Below are 25,799 nucleotides of genomic sequence, written 5' to 3'. Positions count from 1 at the left end.
GACCTAAAATAGCAGTTATAAGCTTTTCAAGAATTCTGAAATAATGATGACAATAACACTTTAAGATTTGCAAAGGAGGAGCAGGATTATTTCAGAAAAACCTGGCAAGACTTACGTGAACTGATACAGAGTGAAGTGAGCAGAACTAGGAGAACACTGTACACAGTAACAGCAATACTGTACAATGAACAATGGTAAATGACTTGGCTATTTTCAGGAATGCAATGATCCAAGACAATCCTGAAGGACTCATGAAAAATACTTATGTGCCTCAAGAGAAGGAACTGATGGTCTATGAATACAGACTGAAACAGACTATTTTTCACTTTCTTCTTTCAAGTTTTCTTCCACAAAATAACTAATATGGAACTGTTTTACATGGTTGTACATATAGAACCTATATCAGAATGCTTCCCATCTCAAAACGAGGAGAGAGGAAGGAGGGAAAGAATTTTGAATTCAAAAAAATTTTTAAAAGAATGTTAAAAATTGTTTTTACATGTAATTGGGGGGAAATAAAATATTAAAATAAAAGTTTTCAAGATTATTTTTTAAAAGGATTTGCAAAGCACTTCACATATATTATTTCATTTAACACTGAAAGTGAATAAAATGGAAGTAGGCATATGGGGAATTACTTACTGTCTACTACAAAATAAGTATACCCACACAAATGCAGACACATATAGATATATTTGTTACAGGTTTCAGAGGCAACTGCTTCACGTGTAGATAGCAACATTATATATAAATTAACAATGATCTAGGCATAGTGACACATATCTGTAATCTCTGCTTCTCAGCCCTCCCTCACTCAAATCCAACTCACTTGCAAGTCATGGCAACATCTTCCTGATGTCACAGTCCTCTTCAAGAATGAAAGACAAAACATACACACACACACACACACACACACACACACACACACAACCAAAACAACACAACCACTCTGCTTCAAGAGGAGGCTAAGGCTGGAGGATCTTTTAATTTCAGAAATTTTGAGTTGCAGTAGAGTTAAGTTGATCAAGTGTCCACAGTAAGTCTAGCATCAATACAGTGACCCCAGGGTTAGGGGAGAGGGAGAGAAGATAATGGCACCAGGCTGACTAAGGATAGTCAAATCAGCTTAGATCTGAAACAAAGCAGGTCAAAGTTCCTAGACTCCAATACAAAATACAAGAAAATAAAACAATGAATTACATCTGGCTGTAAGGGTAACTACTTCTCCTGTATACCAGGCAACATGATTAAGTTAGTTTAGTCAAAGGTCAAATGATTCCTAGTTCTTCAACATAAAAAACTTTCTGTCTATACCTCTGAACTTGTTGAGGCTATCAATATTTCTAAGTTCTATAGCTTGTCCTGTTACCCTAGGGAACTCTTATAAAAGAGCAGTTTTACACAGAAAAGCTTCTAGCTTTAGCTCTCCCTGTTGTTTGAAAGGAGGTCCTCATACTAGGCAAAATGATCATGTTTCTATGCACAGCATCTGCTTTACCCAAAGTAAAACCTTTTTCAGAAGCTCTCAGGGATGAATGGGAAGCAAGCTGGGCTTTGGCATTCTTAAACCACTATTTCAATGCACCAGCTTCTTTTTGAGGCTTTTTAACAGTTCTTTTTTTGAATCAAAATTAAGTTTGTTTCAGTCTCTAAATATCCTTTTATATATAACAAGATTATCTTTATTTATGTAAAAGTGTCCCTTTGTTTCATCTTACTCCACAATTTTTTCTTTGTATGAGATCCTACTTTGAAGTTTTCCTATCTGGTTATTAAAATTTCTAGTATTCTAATCTCTCCAATATTCTCTGAATATTAAAAGTTTTCAGCAAACTCTGTCTTCTTGTTTCAAATCTTGATAAAAAAAAAAAAACTTAGGTCTTAAACCATTATTTGTTTCTCCATACTGGTTCTTTGGATATCAGTTTCCTCTGAATCAGGTGATAACTCTCTTCTGAATTTTATCTGACATATTTATAGACATATAGCTCACAACAGAAAATGACTTTCTCTGATTCTACATGGATCCTTATGTCAAACTGCTGTAATCTGACTGATGATGAGGCCATACTTATTGTTTTCACTGTCCATCATAATTTTCATCCCTGGTCCCATTCTTTTTTCCCAATGCTGATTCTTTGAAATTTAGTCTTTTTGTACACTAATTTGGTGTTCATTTTTCCGACACCATCACTCATATGTCTATCTGGGTCACAGGTGTTACTGAAAATAATTGGGCTTCTCTGCTTGTATTGAACTGGTCATGATTTTGCATCAGATAGTTGTTATCTTTTGGTTTCATAAATAAGATGACTTTGTCTGTAGTTGCATCTTTCAACAAACTTTTTCTTCGAATCTGTAATGACTTTCTTTCTATGCTTCTTTAGCCCACACATAAAAAATAATTTGGAGCTATTCAAAATTGATTTTTCCAAAATATTAGCTCAAATATTTTTATGTTTACAAATCAAAATTGAACTCTATGAGAAGCATTTGTTAGTTGTGCCTTCAGCCCATGTACCTGCAGATCCCAACTTACTTGGGTCATTCTGTTCCTTTCTTCCCCATCAGGTTATATCACTCCTTTTTCAACCAATCTTAATGGTAATCTATCTAGCATCCATCATAAATCTATATCAATATTCTTCTCTGAACTGCTGAACCCAGAAAATTTCACTTCAGTGCTCAAGCCACAGTGTCACTGAAGCTTTTGCAAGCCCTCTTTCCAAATGATTTCAAGTTTTTCTGCCCTCAAAGACCTTACAAATTCAAATGCAAGTCTTTCTAATACTTTGTCCTATATTATACATTTGGTCACACTATGATGGTTGCCAGCCTTCTAGTCATTCCATCACATATCTAGTTCAAACCTGTACAGATTCAAGAAGACATCCTGTCATGAGGGAACCTGTCCTTCAAAGAGTCTTAAAGTGGATCTAATGTGGGCAAATAATATTTTTGTGCTGTGGGAAATTTACGTATTACCTACATTTGAAGCATCTTTTCTGAATTAACCAGATAGTTTTTCTACTATCAAATCTTCTCTTGCATGAAATCTTCCAATTTTTTAGCTAAATCCTCCTCCTCAGAGGGTTAGAAACCAATTAAAAATCAATTAGATACTATTTCCTACTGTCACTGTATTAAGAATTTTTGGGTGATTAACCAAGTCACAAAACACTAAAACGAGTAGTTTCTCCTGATTTTATTCTCCTCATTTTCACTTCACATTTCTTCAATTATTTTTAACAATCTTATAATATACTTGTTCTTGCACTCAGAATCTACTACTATTTTTATATTTTTACAGCCTTCACAATACATGTCACAATAGTGTAATAATTTATGTCAACCTCAATTTTTTCAACTAGTTGTAACACAAAAACTTCATCTAAAGTCTGTGGAAGAGGTTGTCAGAGCTGGTGTACATGGGTACTTGTAATATATGTGGCCAAAGCCTGTGGTCTGAGAAGATACAATTAATCAGGTTTACTCTTTTGATCAGAGTCCATTTAGCCTCCTGTTTTTCTACTAGTAGAATGTCTGATATCAACACAATGCTATATTCATATCTCTTCCACTTCGTGTAGATTCCACTGAAAGCAAGTAAAACAAATCACCTTTTAAAACTCTTTGAAAGTGAGAGTCCAATGAAGTACTCCCAATAAATAAAGTACTTTGAATGAGTTACTTTTCTGCACTATCACTGAACAACTTTAAGTTAGCCTGAATGGCTTGCAGAGAGTATGATTTACTAGCACCAGTAGGAGCCAGAATCACACATTTATGCCATCAAGACAATTAACATTCTTCTCAAGCATTTCACAGAGAGCAAATGATGAACTACCACTAAGACCTGCCAAAAGACTGCTCACCTCACCGGCTGCTCAGTGGTCACTAAGGGCACAAGAAAACATTTTGGTCATGGAATAAAGTACAGTATAAAAAACTTCAATTCTATGAATTTATATTATTTTTAAGTGTAAAAGAGTTTAGGGAAATATCAGAAAACACTGTGGAAATCATTATAAATGAAAAGTAAAGGAGGAAACTAAATATAAAGCTTTCCAGCTACAATATGAATCAATGACACCAATTTTACTCAGAGGATGGGATATATGCTAAGCCTTATACATGAAAGTATACACACATGTACCTAGAGATGTCTCCCTGAGTGCAATATATTCTCTAATAAGACTTAGCAACAAGCAGGCATACAAACACAAAGACATTAAGCTCACAGGAAAACCAAATAAAGCCATACCTTCCAAATTTCTGTTTCTTCATATGATCCCATGCTGCCCGGGTCACTAGGAATGATCCCCGCAAATGAACCTTATGGACTATATCTATAGGAATAAGTAATTATTGTTATTAAGTATTTAACTGTCAAATTCTGACAGGGATTTGATAAGTAAGACCCAAGCAATGGTTATTTGTAGGAATGTTCACTTCACTTAGAAACCAAAATTGCTTTGTGCACTCCACTTGTTACCTACCAAGAAACTACATAAAATACCATAAAAGTTTATTTAATCACTCTCTTCTAGATGATTTACCTAAAATGTATGTACACTGTCACATTCTTCCTAAATAAAGCACTGCCTTTAACTTTTCTGTTTGCAAGTTTTTACTAAGATATAAAATTAATATTTATATGTCTAATAATTCCATTTAGAAAGCACATAAAGTTCATCAGCAACAAATGATTACTGACTATCCATAGTATTGTAGACCAATAAAACTGTAAAGCAGATGCTACCTTTTCTATCCCATTTAAACTAGAAACCTAGATATACTATGGAAGAAGACAGACATATTCTTTGATAGGATTTATCTTCTGTCATTTTATACAATTTTAGTTTTCAGTCTACAGTATACAAGCATAAGAAGAAGTTAAGAGAAAACAGGAGGAAAAGGTCGGGAACTGGGAAGAGAAGAACGATCAGTAAATAATGGACAAGGATAGGAAAAGCCAGAAAGGAAAATATCCTTTATACTAAGACCTAAGGTAATACTCAGATTTTTCCCTTGTACTACATGGTATTTCAGATAGATAAGGAAAGAAAATTAAAGCACTTTCATGCCCAGTTACTGGTACTATGGATATATATACCTTTCCCTCTGCCCCTGCAGAACTTCTTTTACCAAAAATTATGTGGAATACCATGGTCCATTTTATTCCATTTGTAGCTACAGCTTAACATGTCCTTCCTCATACTTAAGAGGAAATTTAAGGTGTCAAGTAGAAGGTTTTGCTAAGGATACCAAATAATCTATAACAAACAAATATTTATTAAGTGCCTATTATGTGTTAGGCACTGTTAGGAACTGGGAGATGCAAAAATAAAAACAAAGTAGTCCTTGACTCTGTAGAGCTTTTAACGAGGTGAGACAACATGTATACGTATTTGTGTAGTAAGGTGGTAACGCAGCAGGGATGCACATAATTCTTCAAGGAGTGAGACTAAATGAGGTCTATGGTCTGACCACACCCCCTTGACGGCCACCCAATCTCAACCAGCCACTTGATTCATTGCTATATATTTAATTTTATTCTCCTGAGCTCCAAGGCAACACAGAAGTGTGTTATTATAATTTCTCATTAACAAATTTGCCATTTATTCATTAATTTGTTCAAGCTCTCACCTCAGTTTATTAAATACCTGTTACTTAATAAAATGAAGCTTTCTTTCCCATTAGTAATTAGTATTCTTCTCAATAATGAAATATTTAAATTGCCAAATATATGCAATTTATTAACAAATGAAGGTTATAATAAACATAAAGACATATGTAACTATGCAAAATATGTTAATTATTACCAAAGTCACAGACTGATTCCCCTCAAAACCTCAATATCATAGTTACTGAGTCCTCGTTTGGAAACAGGTTTGCTGCATTTAATTCATTCCAGACACTAATTAAAATCTCTTACTAATCTTAATACTTCTTCTCAAGATTAGTCCTTTTATCCCTTTGTCGTCTTCTCAGAAAAAGTCTTTCTAAATTATACTGTATTTCTTCTTCCTCACAGACTTATAAAATTCTCTTTACAAAGTTTCTTTATAGCACCACAGTTAAAAGAGTTTCAAAAGGAAGAAGCTTCTCACCTCCTTCCACTCGATATTTTTCACAGATCCTCATGGATCACAGATAAAGCATACACTATGCCCTGACTCCATTAACAGAAATATTTCATATTAAGCCATTTTCACAAATGACTCTTTGGTAAGACATTTCCCAACTTTTTTTAATGACCAGCACAAACTGCTTTTTTCTTAACATCCCATCTGAGTTCTTATCTGCATCTTAAAACTATAGTAACAGTAATTGTAGTCTCTGTGAGACATTCAAAACAGAGGTTACATAAGTATAAAAAACCAAGGTAACTTAGGGAGACACCAGCATTTGGAAGACTCAGGAAAGGACTCATGTAGGTCAGTCAATCAAAAAGTATTTAAAAAGTGCTTACCATATGCAAGACACTGTGCTAAGTATTGAGGATATTAAGAAAAGGAAAATTAGTTTCTGACCCTCAAGGAGCTCATGAAAGCCCCATCATATAGGTAGCGCAAGTATAAAAATGATAACTCTTCCACAGTAATATTTAATATTTAAAATTGTGCAATGACCTTGAAGTCAAGCTAAATCTTGAGAGATTACAAAACATGAAGACAAGTAAGGAGTGCTTTACAGATATTAAGGTATTAGGGTCAACCAGAATAAAGGTTTAGAGATGAGAGTTAAGATTATGATGTATCCAGAACAGCAGGAAGTCCAATTTGGTGGCTGACCCATAGAATGTGGGAAGGGGAGTGATGAGGAAAATAAGGATGTAAAGAAGATTGGAACCAGTTTGTGAGGCACTTTAAATACTGAACACAGGAATTTACATTTGATCTTGGAGGTGATAAGGAGCCAACAGAATATATTCAGGAGGGTGAGTAACTTGTGCTTTATGAAAATGACTTTAGTAGCTGTATTTGGCAGCTGTGTGGAGGACTTGCAAGAGCAGGGAAATACCTGAAACAGAGAAACTAATTAGGGGCTATGACAGTATTTCAGGTGAGAAAGGATGAGGCCTGAATTAGGGTGGTAGCATCAGCATAGCTATCAGTATATATGAACTTCAACTTTATTAAGTCACATCACTGAGGGAAAGCTTTCCAAATAGTCTTATTAAGTTTAAAAATCACATTCTGACTGTTCCATCTTTCCCCAATTTCTTACATTTTTGGAAGCCCGACTGCTTTAGAAACCTGCCAAATCTGAACAAAAAATGATCAGTATTAAGTGTGCTAGAAATACAGTACACATACACCTAAAAAATGCTGCTCTTAAGAAGATGAATGAGAAAAAAAATTGAAAGGCTCAACCCCATTGAGGTAACTTTTGGCAGGAGATTTAACATTTTTAACTTTTCCTGAAAAAAAAATTATCTCAATCTTTTGATCACTTTTACTTGTAAAAAATGTTCAAAAATTGTTTCATTTTTTTCTTTGTATTTCTGACACAAAGTTTCTAGCATAGAATCTGGCACAAGGTAAGTGCCTAATAAATGCTTGTTGATGGATAATATACAACAGGAATATGGAAAAGGAAGAATGTCTTTGGCTTTTTTTAAATCAATTTCATAATTTTTGAAAGGTAAAGTGACTAATTCCCAAAGGAATCTATTAAAATAACTTACCCCAGTCTTCATCACTTGTCCTAACAAAGGAACGATCTCGCAGAATCCTAAGAAAACAAGAAAGGAAGAGGGGAAGAGTTATACAACTGAAAAATAACTTTGAACCTACATTATGTCTACATTAAGTCTTAATGTAGAAAAAACACATTACTCACCCAGCATTGTTTACAACAACATCTGTCAAAAAAAAAAAAGTCACAAACATTAGATATAAGCATACTAAATTGTATCTGCTTAAAACTTTAAAACTCACATTACTTTCAAAAACTTTTTAGCAAAGTTAAAAGGCAAAAAGACCAATGAAATGAGATTTTTGTGCCTGAAATAATATCTAAATTTATCAGCCAGTTATTTCATCCTTAATTCTAAACTCTCATGACCACTGACTCTATCTTTTCCCTACCTCCTATTACAATTCCATTGGTTACCTCTTAACAACTGTCACTGAATCAGCACTCTAAACACTTATCTTTGTCATTTTACACTTGAGTGACAATTGTCAGCCTCTCATTCAACCTGTCCACCTAGAAAACTAAACCAAAGAGAACAATGTTATGCTGCCAAATTAGTAGCCTGACAATTTGCTAAATATATCAAAATTTTAAACAGACTGTAATATAACTATGTTCCAGGACACATAACCAAATCTTGATATTGCAAGAAAAGCATGGCAAAATTTTTATCTCAAGCTGATTTCATATTTCAACCCAGAAAACTTCTGACCCATCTCTTCTCTACTGTCAAGTAATATTATAAACAGGAATTTTGGCCCAAAATATTAATATATTAGAATTTTTATTTAAAATATATGTTTCCAAATTTTTTTAAAATAAGCTTTTAAAATGCAAATACTTTCAGATTGTATTTACCATTTGGAATTTTCAGCAATGATTTTTTTTTACTCATTCAATTCAACAATTTTTATTAAGCACTTATTATAAATAACACTATATCAGAAAAGGCTAATACAAACTCAATACACAGAGTTCAACATTCTCTACTGAAAAGATTTTGTTTAATTTAAATCTATCATTACATCCACTGATCTAAAAGAGAATTGTTATTGTTACATATGCTTTCAAACTATCATCTTTTAAAAATATTTTACAAGTTCAATTTAAGTATAAATAAGCTGTCACTATGTTGCAAAAACAAGTTCAAGGTGCCCTTATTAATATTAATAGGATAATGAAAGAATGTGAAGTTGATAACATTTTTAGACTAACAAGCATCTGCAGAAATTGAACATTTTATATAATTTTATATATCTAAAAAGTCCAATCCTTTAGAATTTCAAAGTGCAAAATAAAATAAACACAGAGGAACAACTGAGAGTAATTTATCAGAAAGATGGCAGGCACTGTCTTAATTATAAATTAAAAGAAACATCACCTATTCTTCCAAAGGCATCAAGTGCTGTCTTCACAACCTTCTCTCCAGCTTCTACAGAATCTGAAGGAAAATAGGTGCAAATTTCAGCACACTTCACAAATATTTTCCAATGTAAGTGTTACAAATTATATGACAGACACAGAAATACAAATCATACCCAAGGAAAGTACATTTTTAATGGCAAATATTAAATGGGAATACTAGCTCTAAAGAAAAAAAGTTTAAGAAAAAGAATGATTTGAAAAATATTGCTCCATATTCCCAGTACAGAACAATTTCTACTTAGTATGTTTGAACATATACTTATTAACCGTAATATTAGTTACAGTTAACCAAGAAGCAGTCAAAAAAATATGTTCTAGAACCCTTTCCTGTCCCTAAAACTTTAAAGACAATTTGATTTTTATACTCAATCAATGTAAATAGTATTGGTTTATAGAAGAGATAGTCACAACTGCCTTTAGGAAATAAATTTGATCCTTAAGAGTTTCATATAGGTCACTACTGTGATATTCAAAAGTAAAAATTAAAGATTCTACTTTATTTGGCTCATAATTTAATTTTCTGTCAAAGATGAAAGAAAGATTTCAATAATTCTCACACCAATCCAATAGAAGTAGTTTTTTCCCTCACTTCTAGTATGATATATACATAAATTTTTCTCAATACAAATGAAACAGATTGTATGAAGGCAAAGGCAGAAGTTATTCTATTCTCCCATAAGTTCAAAATTTTTGAGGACCACAGCTGAGACAGCCATAAATTGTAATGTGGAAAAATTATATGCTTCAGTAGTTGAGAAATTCTTTCCCCCATATTAGACATACAGTCAAATTAGATGGGCCCACTTAGAAAATACTTATCACTTACTTCTGCAAAGAGATGTTTTGAGTTTTGCCCATTATAAGTTACTTTTTAATTTCAATATCTCCATTAGCTCAAATAACGTAAACAAAAATGTAAGAAAATTATTTTCAAACAACATACCATAGTTAGCCACAGCTTTTCCCCCTTTCTTCCTTATTTCTTCAACAACTTTATCAGCAGCGGAGGAGCTTTTTCCCATTCCCCTGAAGTCCCCTCCTAAATCATTCACTATAAGGTAAAAATAAACATTTGTTCAATTATGTCTCACAAAAACAGTATTCTAAATCTATGTAATCATTAGAAAAAGTACACTTGTGAATTTAAAAGTGAAATCTCAGTGAAGTCTGATCTTTGTGTTTTCAAATTTGTTTTTTAAGAAATCACAATTCCCCTCAACGTTGGAAACAAGAATTTATGAAGCACCTACTATGCACCAGGCACAGTGCTACATTATTTACAATAATGACTCTGGAGAAGGAAATGTACCACTATCCATCACCCATTTATAAAGAAGGACTGGGGTGTAGAACAGTGTATATACTGTGAGACACAGCTGATTTGAATTGGTTTTTCTAAACTGCCTTCCCCTTTCTTTTACAATCTTTGTCATAAAGGATAGTTCACTGTGTTAGGGAGAGGAAGGGACACATTCAGAAATGGTGGTGATGTAAAAGCAAAGCTATCAATAAAAAATGAGATTTAAAAAAAAATGATTTTCCATATCAGAAATCCTTAGGAAAAGTGAATTTGGCTGTAAACCTATTAACTGCCCAGTATATTTCCTTATTGTTAATAGAGGGTGGCTCTATTTTCTGCAAGATACTATTAGCAAAGGATTTCTTTCACCTTTAGGACTGTTTCCAAGCACCACACATCTAGGCCCTCCCTTCTCCCACTATAAGCAAGTGAGGAGGCTCGACCAGAAAGGCACAACAAAGCAAAAACTTAATTCATCACCATTCTGACGCCATCCAGTCATAGGCCTCTCTATTTTTCTCTTCTCTGCTCCCAGCAAACCCAGATGACAACAGTGCTGAGATTCATTCCATAGGGTTCCAAAGTGGCAATACTGCCCCCTCCTGGGGGAAGGGGACTGTTGGAAGAAGGCGGGGGCAGCTGTAGCCTCAGGTGTAATGGGGGGGATGCTAAATAAAAATAAGTGATTTGTGGAAAGAAGAGAAGAAAACTTTGAAAAACCACTCGTGCATGTTTCATCTGTTGTGTAACAGAGTTAATGTTGTAGTCATTACATTATTTTCCAAATAAACACATAAAATGCAAGTTACAACCAATCAGTAGTCAAGTTCACCAAGCAAGTGTTGGCAGGTAAGCCTGTTGGGCATTCTCCAGAAGTCCAGCATACATTGGAATATATACATGGAAAGACTTGTTTATAATACATAGTGATGCAATATTGCATCATCAAAATTTCAATGCAGGAAAAAACCCACAAATTTACAAATTAAATTTAAGATGTCATTTCTTTAAAAAAATTTATATTATATATTTGTATATATTTGAAATGATGCAAATTTCCAAACAAAAAAAAAACATTAAAGGGTTAAATAAATAACCAAGGGGACGCTGAGTAATTTCTTTTTAAAGACAACAGGTCAAGTAAGTTGGGGAACATCTGATTTATACAAACAGCCTAATTAAAATCTTTGAGTTCTCTTGAATTTCTCCTTCATTCAAAGAATAACCTTAAATCTTCCAGTCTCCTGCTTTCTTCAAGTGCAGGCTTTTCCATCCACTGACACTCTGCCTGGACTCATTCCCTAATTGTTAGCATGTTCCCACAACTTCTTACTCTTCCCTTCTCAGTGACACAATTCCTGGCAGCCAAAAAACAAATGCCCCTCCACAATCCCACTTAGCTGATCCTTCATTCCCATTGCCTTCAACCATACCCACACCCCCCAAAGTCCCACTCCAGATCTGTGTGGCCCTTCCAATGTACCCCTTGGGAATACCTACTCCATAATAAATTACTTTCTCTCGTTTTTAAACCTCTTCCTTCTCCTTGATCCTCAGACTGAGATCAGGCTCCCTCCTGCAGACACCCGACCCCTAGCCATCCTGCCCAAAACAGGCTGCTCTCCTCTACATTGCCATTTCCAGATTCTCCAGACATTACTGAACTAATCAGCAGTCTCTTCTAAGGCTAAGGCTATCCAAATACATTACCTAATTCAGATAAAGATGGCCATTACCTATCAACCCTTAAAACATTCCCTCTCCTCCAGTGAGTTTAGTGCCCAGCTCTTCCTCTTCACTCCAACTTCTGCATTCACACCAGGAGACTACAATATACATGGTGATATTCCTTCAAATACCTAAATTTCCTACTGATTCAACTTTGACATCCTATACCTCCACTTCACCTTAGCTACACACAGAGAGGGTCATGTCCCTGATCTCACCATTACCCAAAAAAGTTCAAAAATCCAGTCCTTTTATCAGTTTGTATCATTTATCCAATCCCTCCACCCCTCAAATCCTTTCCAAGGCTATCTTCCCTGCAGTAGCTAATCTCTCTTCTCATCCCAATCTTATTCTGTTGGTGAATTCAAATATTCTCTAACATTTATTACCTATTTGACTTTGGGGGAAGCCATTTAGCCTTCCCTGCCTTAATTTCCTCATATGTAAAATGAAAGGGAAGATGAGATGGCCTCTGAAGTCAAACTCTAGATCTAAAACCCAATGATTGATTATGTGGGGAAAAGGGACAAGTCAGGACTGATTGTGAGGTTGTGAACCTGGGTGACTAGAAGAATAGCAGGGTCCAGTCGTACACAAAAACGGGAAAGTTAAGAAGTGAGGTGAATTGGAGGGAAAGATTATTGAGTTTGATAAGCATGCTGAGTCTGAAATGTCCACAGAGGATATAATTCAAAATGTCCAAAAGATGTTACAAGACTGAAGGAGGAAGACTAGAGCTGTACATTAAAATCTGAGATATGGAGTGGTGAGAGGTAATAATTAAATCCATGTGATTTCATGAGATCACCAGGAGAAAGAAAGCACAAAGGAGGCCCAAAGTAGAGTTTAAGAGTCTAGCCAGAGTTAGGAAGCACCTCTCTCCTCTCTTCTTCAGATTATTCCATTCCCACTCTAATCCTCAATAGAAGGCAGCTAGGTGGCATAGTGGATAGAGCTCCAGCCCTAGAATCAGGAAGGCCTGAATTCAAATATTGCCTCAGAAATTTACTAGCTTTGTGACCTGGGCAAGCCACTCAACTCTTTTTGCCTCAGTTTCTTCATCTGTAAAATGAACTGGAGAAGGAAATGGCAGACCACTCCAGTATGTTTGCCAAGAAAACCCCAAATAAGGTCATGGAAAGTCAGACACGACTGAACTGACTCAACAACAACAATCTTCAATCCCTCTTCATCTAGTGATTTCTTCCCCATGGCCTGCAAACACACCCAAATGCCCTCTAATGCTATCCTGAGTCTTCACCATCATCTCCAACACCTTCTTAAAGATGCCTCACTAAACTACTTCATCTCTTCAAGCTATCATCCTGTATTTCCCCACCCTCAGACAACTCTGAAAGCCATCCACACCCACTGCTTCCAGTTCCTCCTCTCACCCTCTCTTTGCAATCTACCTTCTGACCTCATCACTCAATTGAAACTGCTCTCTCAACTTTCCAATGACCTTCTAACCAAATCTGATGGCCTTTTCTCAATCCTAATCCTTCTTGGCCTCTTTGCAAGTGACACTGCTGACTGCCCTCTCCTCCTAGATACTCTATCTTTTCTGGTTTTCATGACAATTCTCTCTTAGCTTTCTTCCTACCTGTATAATCATTCTTCCTCAGTCTCCTTTGCAGGCTTATTCATTTCTGGCCTCCTAACTCTGGGTATACCCTAAGGCTCTGCACTGGGCCCTCTACTCTTTTCTGTCCCAGAAGCAATAGGGACCCTTTGTAATTTATTCAGTAAAGGAGAGACATGCTCATATAAGTGCCTGCCCAATGTGTGTCACTCTCATCTACGTCCTTCTGCAAGTTTACTACAGAGGGTACACCCAATAAGCTAGAGGCTTTTCTCACTTTAGGGTACCAATGGAGCATTTTGGCCATCCACCTGTCATCCATTCATCTTCCACATGATCAGCCCACATGTCATACAATTTCTTGCTGACATCCTTTTCTCAGAATTATTGTAATTTGTTTGCACCGTCCATGTGACCTTTCAATTAATTTCTGTGCAACTGCCAAGTTTTTGAAAAAATTTTTTCAGTTCTCAATCTCCTCAGTCTTTCTGCAGCACTTGAAAATGTTGAAAACTACCCCTTGTACTGGACAGTCACTCCACCCTGAATTAACACGACACTGTTCTTTCCTGTTTTTCCTTCCTAGGTGTCTAACAGTCTCTGCTCAGTCCCCTTTACTTGTTCACTTCTCTATTCCCCTAAATGTGAGTGCTCCTTCAAGACCTGAGGGCCTCCTCTATTTTTCCTGCTCCCAAGAGTTCAATTATCACCTCTTTGCAGATGACTCCTACATATATGTACACAGCCTGAATGTGACCCTTTAACTTCAATCTTGAGTCTCCAAATATCTACCAAACAAATACGTCCCCCACCTCAGGCCCAGTAGAATGTAAATTCCTTAGGCAGCTGAGTGACACAATGGGTAGAGTGCCAGGCCAGGAGTTAGGAAGACTCAAATTCAAATCCAGCCTCAGTTACTAGCTTGACCCTGGGCAAGTCACTTAAACTCTCTTTCCTTCAGTTTCTTCATCTGTAAAATAGCACCTACCTCCCACAGTTGTTGTGAGGATCAAATAAAATAATAATTGCACAATGCCTAGCACGTAGTAAGTGCTATATAAATATTAGCTCTTAGCTTGAGGACAGGGAGAACCATTTTTGATCTTTGTATCCCCAGTACTCAAGATCATGCAGATAGAACCGGGTACAAGGGCATGTTATCAGGGCTTGATAAATGTTGACTGAATGGAATTTGTTCAACTGAACTAAATTTCTGTTGACCAAAAAAAAAAAAAAAAAAAGATTATAAGAAAACCACTTCAAAATACAATGGCATATAGACTTTCTTTTCCAAGAAAGGAATCAGGTTATTAAAATGTTATGTTGAGCTTGCCTGGCCTTAAACAGTTAGAAAAAGAACATACTTTTAATATTTATATATTATGTTGGGAACAGCAGAATAAAAACAAAGTAATAAAACCATACTTTCTATGTTGTCCTAACGTGCTCTTTTGACTCCATTTTATGCCTAAGGAACAACTACCTCATCTCCTAGAATATCCTTACGTTTGGTTTTAGATTTAGAGTCTCCTGTCACCATGGAAATCCTCAGATGGAAAAAGTTCCCCCTTCTTGATCAGTCACTATTAAATGTGTCTGAACATCTACAGTGTGCAGAGCACTATGGCAGCCATTGAGAGGAACACAAGCATAGATGAGAAAGTTTCTGCCTTTGAGAGGCTTCCCGTGTACTAGTATACAAGCGTCATCATCTTAGAGACTCAAAACTGAATTGATATTAATAGTGTAAAGTACAACAGGCCAACACGACTGAATGGTAAGGAAAGGTCAAGATCACATTTGAATAATAATTCTATTCTTGTAAATTCTGAAATAAACACCTTACAAGTATAACTAAGCAATTAGGTCAATGCCAAGTATCTTTAAAATCAAAACTTAATAGTGCTTTTGAAGTTATAGAAAGTCAGGTATGTACACTTTGGATAGAATTATGAACTAGTCAAATTATTTTAGGGCAAAAATTGCAATTATTAGAGAAAATGTATTAAATTGTACATACAAAAGTAGCTAGGTGATCCAATAGATAAGAGTGTTGAACCTAAAGTACAAAAATATGAGTTCAAAGCTGGTTTCAGGTACTTACTAGCTGTATTGCCCCAGGCCAGACACATAACTTTTGTCTGCCTCAATTTCCTCTTCAGTAAAATAGGGATAATATCACTACCCTAAAATAGCACTACACTATGAGAATTAAATAAGATTTGTAAAGTGTTTTATAGATCTTAAAGTACAGTATAGATGTTAGATACTATTGTAATATTATCCCTTTGACCCAAAGATTGTGATTTTCAAAAAATATATCAACAAACACTTAAAACAAAATCACAATTTAAAAATAAATGTTCTGGGAAGAGGTATAATACTTTTTTATTTTGAGACTGTACATTGCATTTGTTTTCAGACTTTTTCAATATATTGATCAGTTATGCCAATTTTTTTTCTCTCTTTTGTGTATGTGTGTGTGTGTGTGTGTGTGTGTGTGTGTGTGTGTGTGTATGTGTTTGTATACGGGATGCTGGGAGGGGAAGGGAGAAAAATAGTGGGGGTGAGATCAAAAACAAAAGAAATTTTTTTTTTTAAATAAGGATGTGTCTTGTAGAGTGGGCCTCTACCAAAGGTGTCCTAATATTTAAGGATTTATATAAACCTTTGGAATTAATGGTTGCTTTATTCACGGGTCTCCTTTTTTAAAAATAAAACTTTCTTCAATAATACTATAAATTGTGTGCTTGCAAAATTAGCCTTTTTATACCAGCTGTCCCATGACTGTATTTCCCCAGTTTTCCTCAGTGGGAGCCACGATCAAGACAAGTAGGAAAAATCCTATAAAGTGTACCTAGGATTTTCCATATTAACAGTTTCTGACAAAAAGGTTAGCTGTTCTAATATACATATATACAAGGATAGCAGAACGTTTTTCTATTGGCATTTCAAATCAGCATAATCAATCCAACTACTTCTGTCTTCTTTCTTGAAAGAAATGAGCTTTAAAACACTGACTGGGACTTTTCTCTCCATAACAATGTATTCCTATTATTAACCTCATTGCAAGAAATTCTGCAAAGATACCCTGTAAAGGATGGATGGCAACTTGTGCAATAAGATTATAAAAAAATTAAATTTGTTCTTGCTGTATTAAGTATTCATTTTCATAAAAATACTCAAATAACAGGAAAGAACTAAAAGAAAATCTCAAACTCAAAAATATGCAGTGGTCCAGTTTTCTTTTAATGATTCTTTTAAGTAGAATGAAAAAATAGTTACTTAGAATGACTTACTCAATTTTTACATGATGTAAGACTACCCCCAAGTGGCAATAACATAAAATGCAACCTAATTTGGTTAAGTTTTGACTTCTAGTTAAGTAATTTATTGGGACTGATAGCTTGTATTAAAAAGATATCCCAAGAGAATAGTCCATAAGGAGTTCCAACATTACAGGGCACAAAATTAACACTACTACTCGGTCACTCCATCATTAATACAATGAAGTCATGATGCTTAGAAACTTAGTTACAGAAACATCTGTTACTAAACACTTGGGTAGTATAATCACATTATTTTGAATAATAGGAACAGGTTTCTGGTAGCTCCAGTTGCCCCCTTCACCATACTCCTAGATCAAACTGCCTATATGCATGATAATAAGACTAGTAAAAGACAACTTACCAACCATGTCCATGTTACTGTGCTACAGCTAGGAATGGCTGAGAAATCATAAATACTGTAAATCTGCTTTTTGGGAATCTTTTCTTCCAAACTCTGCATTCTAGTCTTTGTGCTCTAAGGAAAATACATTCACATGTGGCAGAAAATTTAAACACTGGAGGAAAGGGAAAGTAAACAGTTGTGCACATAGGCACAGTTTAACACATAAAAAACAACTTAAGAACCAGTAAAGAATGAGTTATTTTCAAGTTGAGATTGTGAAAATAGCAATCAAAATCATAATGTTTAATATTCTCCATACAAGGGAAATCTGCCTGCACATAAGAGGCACAAAAATAATCATACCTTTGACCCAGTAATCACATTTTGAGGAAAGACTATATCCTAAGGGTTACCATAAGAAATATATATATATATTATATATATATATATATATACACATACAAAACATACATACATATATACAAACATACATACGTAGAAGTGGCTATTACTTATAATAACAAAGAATTGAAAACAACCTAAAATCCAACATTTTTTGAACGACTAAATAAACTATAGCATATCTACAATGTTGAATAACTAAACTCTAGTACACCTAAAATGCCATCACAAATGGTAAAAAAGGAGAAATATAAGGGAACCAGGAAGGCTATGTAAAGTAATTCAAAGTAAGGAAAACAACACAGCACAGTAGAATAAGCACTGGCACTCCCAACAGGGAACCTGGGTCCATAGCCCACCTCAGATGCTTGCTGCCTGTGGGATCTTGGTTAGATAATTCATCACCAAAATGAGTTGTTGTTTTAATCATGTCCAATACTTCATGACCCCATTTGGGGTTTTCTTGGCAAAGATACTGGAGAGGTTTGCTATTTCCTTCGCCAGTTCATTTTACAGATGACGAAACTGAGGTAAACAGGGTTAAGTGACTTGCCCAGGGTCACAAAGCTCAGAGTTTTACTCTGAGGCTGGGTTGGAACTCACAAAGATGGGTCTTCCTAACTTCAAGTCTAGTTCTCTATCCACTGCACCACACAGCTGCCCCATAAAATGAGTAGGTTGGACTAGAAGGCCTCTGAGACCCCTTCCAGCTCTCTATGATCCCACGAAACTAAAGAACAGTATAAACAAATTCACTGTGAGCATATGAAGAGAAGTGCATGTACAAACACAGCAATGACTGTACGGAGAAGGTACAGAAAGGAAGTAACTAATCAGCTGCTCCGAACACACTCAACAGAAATGAATTTTCTGATCGTTGTACATGTGCTTGGCTGTCTTTTTTAAAGGTAAGAACACAGTCATTCATTTTTTCTTAAAAAGATTCTCCACGAAGATTTTGTACCTGAAGAAAAGAGGGAGTTACAGGAGTCAGACGCTCTGGATCTTCTTTCTGGTTTCTGCTGATTTCGGAAATTTCATAGGCTTTAGAACTAGGATAAATCTTAAGAGATCATCTAATCTTACAACCCTCTCATTTCAAATATCAGGGAATTGAGGCCCAATCTTGCCAAAGCTCACAGGGAGAGAGAGGGGATTTGAAACCTAGGTCATCTGACTCAAAATCCAGTTCTCTTTCTACCACACCACATTCTCTTGCTTCATTATTATTAGCTGATATGTATACTGTATTTTAAGGTTTACAAAGCACTTTTCTCACAACCAACCTGAGTAATGTTAAGCACTACTGTGTCACTTACATATGAGGAAATTAAGATTTGGAAAGGTTAAGTGATTCTCTAATGGTCTTTTAGCTAATTCTGCCACTGACAATATCTTGGGAAGGTCATATTTTGCTTTTCTGGCACTCAGTTTCCTCCTCTAAAGATGGGAGAGGAGATGTAGTAGTAGATACCTTTTATGGGCCCTCTGCCAACTCCAAAAAATTCTATGGTTTCGTAAATGCTGCAAAATTTACACTTGATAATCATCAAGCACTTACTGAATACTTACTTTATTTTCAGTATTATCAGATGCAAAAAGCCAAATATATGCTCACTCTTGCTCTATCTCTACACACACACACACACACACACACACACACACACACACACACATACACATACACAGAGTTTTGTTAAATAACTGCCTCATTTGTTTCCTAGAGGGCAGTCACAGTAAGAATATATAGTAGGAAATTATACAGCACATTTAAAGAATGACCTTTTCTTCTTTTCTAGTGCTCTACACTTGTGATTTCATCAGTGTTTTATCTCTCACTGCGAATCTCCCTTCACTAATGCAGACTGGCAACATCAGTAGTTTATGGTCTGGGCCATGGTCACATAGGTGGAGATTGCATTCCCTCTGAACCCAGAGCTGGCCTGCTACCCAATGATATATTACCTGATAAAAGTAAATATTAAGGGCTAATTATGTGACATATTCAAGTGCAAAGGGAATCAGAAAAGGAATGTGAGCAAGAAATAGCAAGTTGTCACAGAGTTAGGAGACATCTGAATGACAAAAAAAATCAGGGTGTGGGTATACAGAGAAGAGGGGGCAGGTATTCAACATAGCTGAAAGAGAAGCTAAAGGACAGAGAATGAGATGAATATAGTACAATGGTATGAACATACTCACTAGTGGGGAAACGGAAGGGAAGACAAGAACAAGTTTTATCTGACAAAAATAGAACTCAGAATGGGGAACTGTGGGATGAAAGCAGGTCCTCATTTTTACTGGCATATTTTACTACCCAAAGGTTGTGCACATTCCAAGTCTTGGAGACCCACTCCCTTGCTTCTCAAAGAAGGTCACAGGTGTACCCTTGCATTGTTATGCTGAAAATATTTTTATTTCCGGGTTGAGATAATAAATTATGGCTAGCTATCAGAATAATTATTCATCTATAAAGGAGATAAGAGAATGACAGACCAAATATTTCAAAGGTTATTCTGAACTTCTTTTGCGTCGTACCTTGGGATTTGGAACTTAACCTATATCAAAAATAGCGATGGGGATGGGATGTGAGGTCAGTAAGGAAACACTCTGAAGCTGCCTCATGCCCAAGAATGACTATTATGTACACTCTCTGCTGCAGCTGCCTCTTTAAAGTGAAGTCACGAGGAGGTGTCCATCACTGGCTTTTAAGGCCAGCTGACATTCAGGAAATCCTGAGGCTAGATCTCATGAAATTAAAATACAACCTAAGTGTTATAGCGTTGACACTAAATTGCCTTGTGGGTGGCTTCCTCAGTGTAAGATTCCCCATACCTGGGGAATGAAAGTTGCTGGGCCTCATAGTGAGCCTCCTTGACTTTAAAATGCTGCCTGGGCCAGACCCCTAGATGACTTCCCCAAAAGAAGGAATATGAGGGAATCAAGTAGGCAACTAAGAACTGCTTCAAATGCACTGCTGCATCTACCATGCTTTTCTCTTTCATCCCCTGTTAACTTTGAGGAACCTGAGGTACTGTCTACCTGTTTTAATACAGACAATAAGTTAAACTAATTGCCAGTCAGCCAGCCACCAACACCAAACAGCTATTGCTGACAAGTGGGACAGCCCAAGTCCCTCCCTGAAAAAACGTATATATATGAACAGGAAAGAAGGAGGTGCCAAAGATTCAAGAGTAAGGAATTACGTCACCTAGAAATTCAGTACTTCATTCATTACCAACCAAATATCAATATGTGGGGAGCTAACTAGCTAGCCTTCCTCTATACTGGAGGGTGGGGGTAGGGGCATCAGAACCAGGTTGAACCAGAAAGGTTCACATCAAAACAGTTGACAGAAACATTTCATCATTTGGGTTGCACTGTTTTCTTGTTCAGAAAAAATGGATCTGGATACTTCAATATTTGTAAAGGTTCAAAGACTAGTTGAGGATAATATGGATTGCTATCATCAGATATAAGAGGGAAAAAAGAGTCACTGTCCATATATCACTTGATAGCTTCATTAAAAAAAAAGTTGTACAGCCAACCGCCAGTGATAAAGCCTAGGTGCAGTAGATGGCGAAAGGGCAACTCCAACTCTATGTTAACTCCGACTCTATGCATACTTTTTAAATTAACTTTACCTTTTATTTCATAATTCTGTTCATTATCATGGTACAATATTTAGTATGTCTGAAATTTAGAATATTTTATGACTTGCATAAAGATTATTATTTTGTGTCTGCCTTTGTTAAACAGACTAAGTGAAGTGGGTGGGTAGGGGAAAATTCCCATTAAGTAGCTTTAGGTAGAGGTCTGTGGAATGGTGTATTTACATAAAGCTAGAATTACCTGTACTCAAAATCAGTCAGTAAGCAAACATCTGTTAAACACTTACTATGTACTAGACCCTAAGCTAAGAGCTGGAAATACAAGGAAAGACCCTCAAAGGCTTGTGTCTGACCTCAAGAAACTTACATTCAAATGGGGTATATACAGATATATACAAAGTAGAGGAAAGGCAATTAGAGAGAAGGAAGGCGAGCAGAACTAGGAAAGCTTAAGACAAAGCATTCCCTGTACAAACATACAAAGACTGGAAATGGAGCATATCTGAGGAAGTGCAAGTATGCCAGCATTGTTCAGAATTATTGGAGTGAACCTGGAGGGTGGAGGGAAGTAAGTCAAACATTTCTGATGTTTCAAAATTTGCAAAGATAACAAAAGATGGAAATTATGGGACCTGAACCCCTAAAAGGAAAAGACCATGTTTCTGCCCTGAACTTCCCTAGTCCCTGGCATTTCACCTAGCCTACCTAGATACTCAATAATCCTTTTAACTGCCCTTTCACTATGGCTCTCCAGTCACTTAACTCCTTTCAATGTCTGCACCTGGCCCATCCCAGGCTACTTGCCACTCCCTGATTCCACCCAGATTTTCTTAAAGTTTTTTTCTATATAAAAGTACCAATCTTATCCGCATTAAATTGGGCAGATTCGTTAGGAATCTCAACCACCTCACTGATGTTATAATAAAACCTCACTACTCTGACTTGAAAGAAGGCTTGAGTGGTCGCATTCTCTTGAGGCAGAACAGCCCTGTACCCCTTGCATTTCAGGGTTCCCAGCACCCCAAACCACATCAGAAAGTCAATGCTGGAAGTAATAGGGGACTCTGGGAACATCTTTGCCAGATTTGTCTTTTCCAGAGTGCAAGCTATCAACTTCCAGATGATTGCTCAGGCTATATACCCCTTGAACAGGACCCATGGAGGCATGGACAGCTGTATGCCCCTTGCCAGCAGGAAGCAGTTTCAGAAGCTGAGACCTTCCCCTCCTTACTCCAAAAGAATTTGGGTCCCATCTGTTTGAGGGGGAATGATAGGGTACAGATTCTGGGAACCTCCTTGAACTTTCCTTGAATCTTACCACTTGATCTGGCAGTCTCTTGAGGCCCATAGGTTTTTCATTATCACCATGCCTAGATCTCTGATATACTCCCCACCATTGATCCTATCAAAATCCTATTCTCCAGGCTACTAGCCACTCCCATCAAGATCTCCCCCTAGATCTGACCTCTATACTGGTCATTCAGATCAAGATCATACCTCTAGACATTCCAGGTTGACCATGCCATAAAGACCATTCCTAGAACCCTCAGATTATTTGGTGACACCTGTATTCTTTCCTCAGTCTTTGTGTATATAAGATGCTTCTTTTCTCCATGAAGGTGCTCAGATTCAATCTACTTAAGACTCATTCTAGCTCAGATTCTATCTGGCCCACGTCACAAATGCTTTTAGGCTCCTTAAGAGTCAATCCAATATGGCGAATTTTTAATAAACTCTGTTTTACTTTGGCTGAAAGAAGGCTTAGGTAGAATTTATTCGAGCAAGACCCAATGTATTGGTATTCTGGGGTCCCCAGCACCCCAAACCTCAACATTTAGAGCTACAGAACCACTATCACACTACTACCCTCTTGGGGGACTTACAAATAGCTCCAATATGAAATTACACCCAAAAAAGTGATTCCACTGTTCATATTCTTTGACTCAAAGATACTACTGGTAGACAAATTCTGTGGTATGCTGGTTCTGGTTTATTCCAGTTCACTACTTAGAACTGCTAAATTTCCATTTATATCTTGGAAATCCAAACGCTACAAATCAGGGCTTAATTCATTGTTGTGTTGATTGTCTAGACTTAAGAAAGCGATGGAGAAAGTGTTAATAACGTAGATGAAACTAAAAGTGTGTTCAACATACACTTTCCCCTCAGGGAACTATATACAAATTTATGAAAACACCCCTGCATCACCCAAGAAGGTCAAGATCAGGAACGTCTTATACATTTCAAAGTATTCATAACAAAATGTTTTGTTGTAGAAAAAAACTAGAAAAAGAGAAAGTACCATCCATTGATTAGAGAATAGCTAAATAAATTATTTTCTCTGTTTTGAAAAGGAGGAACAAAGGGGCAGAGACAGGCTTTGAATCTGATGTACTTTGCTATGAGAGAAGCTTTGGAGCAGACTGGACAAAACAGGATACCCTGCAATTTGCTGATCAGATACAGCTGTCAGCTATTCAGATTAAGGGAATTACATGTCAATGAAACAGTTTAAAACTTTTTTTTTTTCCTCAGAGCCCCAATGAGGATGGCTTGGAAGGTAAAAAAAAAATCTTGCCATTACTTCATTGGCTCAAGAGTAGAAGAGGGTGTATTGATAATGCATTTTTGGTTACTGTTAATGTAATTTTGCTTCTTAAAAGGAAGTTCTTTCCTATCCATTAACAGGCTCATGCGATCGGCTTAAGTCATATGGAAGCCTGAGTCACATGAGTCAAGTCACAGGAAGGGTGGGACAGGAAGAGGTGGAGCTAGAGCAGAGCTGAGAGGAACTTAGAGAACAATCAGATCTGGGAAAGGCAGCAACTAGTGTGAGTGAGAGAGCTTGCTTATGATTTGTTTAAGGGAGCTGGTTTGTGGGAAGCCTAACAGAGGAAAGGCTTGGGATTGGTGTTGCCCTCTGCATTGTTATTGTATATAGATTTCTTTGTTTCTATGATGGATTTGGCTTTCTGGTGTTTGAATAAATGTTCCAGTTCTGTCTTCCATGTGGAGAGTCTGTTGCATTTTGTGATTCAGAACTGCGCAGGCATATTTATGGCCACTGTAGGCACTGTGCATTGGCGCTACAGAGGAGTGGCATTGCCTTACTTATGCCTCCCTAATAGGCTTCTATAAGGATCTGCTCAGTCTCTCCCAGAGACACTGTGGAGATTGGTGGGAAAACTTGACCCCAGTTCACAGGAATCGTGATGCTTTAATCAATTAAGAGAACACAAATAAAGCCCTTTGCAAACCTGAAAATACTATATAAATGCTAGATTTATTCCTCCCTGTCTTTTGTTGACCAACTGTGGTGTTTAATTATTCTTGCTTTTTTCTATGACTATGAGTATTCTTGCTTTTGCCTTACTGCTAAGAAACGTAATATATGTAAGATTTAATAGGGTTTACAGTAACAGATTTTGTGTAAATGAACACATTTTATAATAGTCCAGGATCTTCCCCAATCTCTATACATTAGGCTAGTTCTTTTCATAAAAGTTAAGGATTCTTTCCCTAAAACTTCTTTGGTTCAAGGGGTTTAGGCCTCCTAGGAGTAACCAAGCAGCCTCCTGTGGCCTTAGGCCACAATGATTCAAGTTTCTAGCTCACCTAAAAGCATAAAAGGCTTGTCCACAATGGAGTCAGGGCCCTTGAGACTTGAAGAATATCCAAAACCACATATCGCCCTGCTGACCACATCCAATCTGATATTTCCAAGTGGAGTATCCTTTCTACATTATGGCTAACTAAACCTTTATTAACAATTGAATGACTTATAGGCATCTCATTCCTAATACTGGATATAAACTCTGAGTGGACTGGCCTGAGTCAGGTCCAATTCACCTCAACACTAGTAGCAGATCAGAAGTAAGATTGACAAATATCATAAGCATATTCCTCTTCATATCAATATTATTTCTAAGATCCTGAAAGAACCAAGAGAGTTGTGAGTAGCGGTCTCACTGTGGCAAGTAGCTCTCTCAGGGAACCCCACACCTATCAATATGTGTCCAGAATGGGGTGAACAAGCCAGCCCAGAAAGCAAGAGTGGGGATCTATATCAAGCCCAAACTACAGTTAGAATTTTTTTTATGACAAAAAGAGTACAGTCAATAGCAGATCACATTTTTTAACTGATAGGCTCATAGAACAAAGAGATCCTACTACACTTGTTGTTAGCAGATTTTTTTTATTAAATTATTTTGTTTTCAGTGTTCAATAATCACCTCCATATATCTTTTTTCTTCCCCTCCCCCCATCATTTCCACTTCCCTCCCCACTTCCCCCTGAGACAGTGCACAATCTTATATATCTACACACACTTTCCTACTAAATACATGTTGCATAGAAGAATTAAAATGAATGGGAG

The 25,799-nt window shown here is 36.5% G+C and overlaps 1 protein-coding gene across 1 annotated transcript in view; it reads right to left on the bottom strand.

The window, feature by feature from the left end:
• HSD17B4 (hydroxysteroid 17-beta dehydrogenase 4) overlaps nucleotides 1–25,799 on the bottom strand; it is a 132,098-nt gene that overhangs the window by 95,824 nt on the left and 10,475 nt on the right. Inside the window, exons 3-7 of the mRNA XM_072597144.1 lie at nucleotides 10,073–10,180; nucleotides 9,086–9,145; nucleotides 7,849–7,870; nucleotides 7,694–7,740; nucleotides 4,265–4,349 (exon numbers count right to left, since the gene is read on the bottom strand). Coding sequence (XP_072453245.1) covers nucleotides 4,265–4,349; nucleotides 7,694–7,740; nucleotides 7,849–7,870; nucleotides 9,086–9,145; nucleotides 10,073–10,180 — 322 coding nt within the window. The remainder of the gene's footprint in view (nucleotides 1–4,264; nucleotides 4,350–7,693; nucleotides 7,741–7,848; nucleotides 7,871–9,085; nucleotides 9,146–10,072; nucleotides 10,181–25,799) is intronic.

This window comes from Notamacropus eugenii, chromosome 3 (genome assembly GCF_028372415.1).
Source record: "Notamacropus eugenii isolate mMacEug1 chromosome 3, mMacEug1.pri_v2, whole genome shotgun sequence".
Classification (NCBI taxonomy): domain Eukaryota; kingdom Metazoa; phylum Chordata; class Mammalia; order Diprotodontia; family Macropodidae; genus Notamacropus; species Notamacropus eugenii.
Note: the sequence above shows the minus strand (reverse complement) of the source record. Positions and strands in the feature narration are given on the sequence as shown.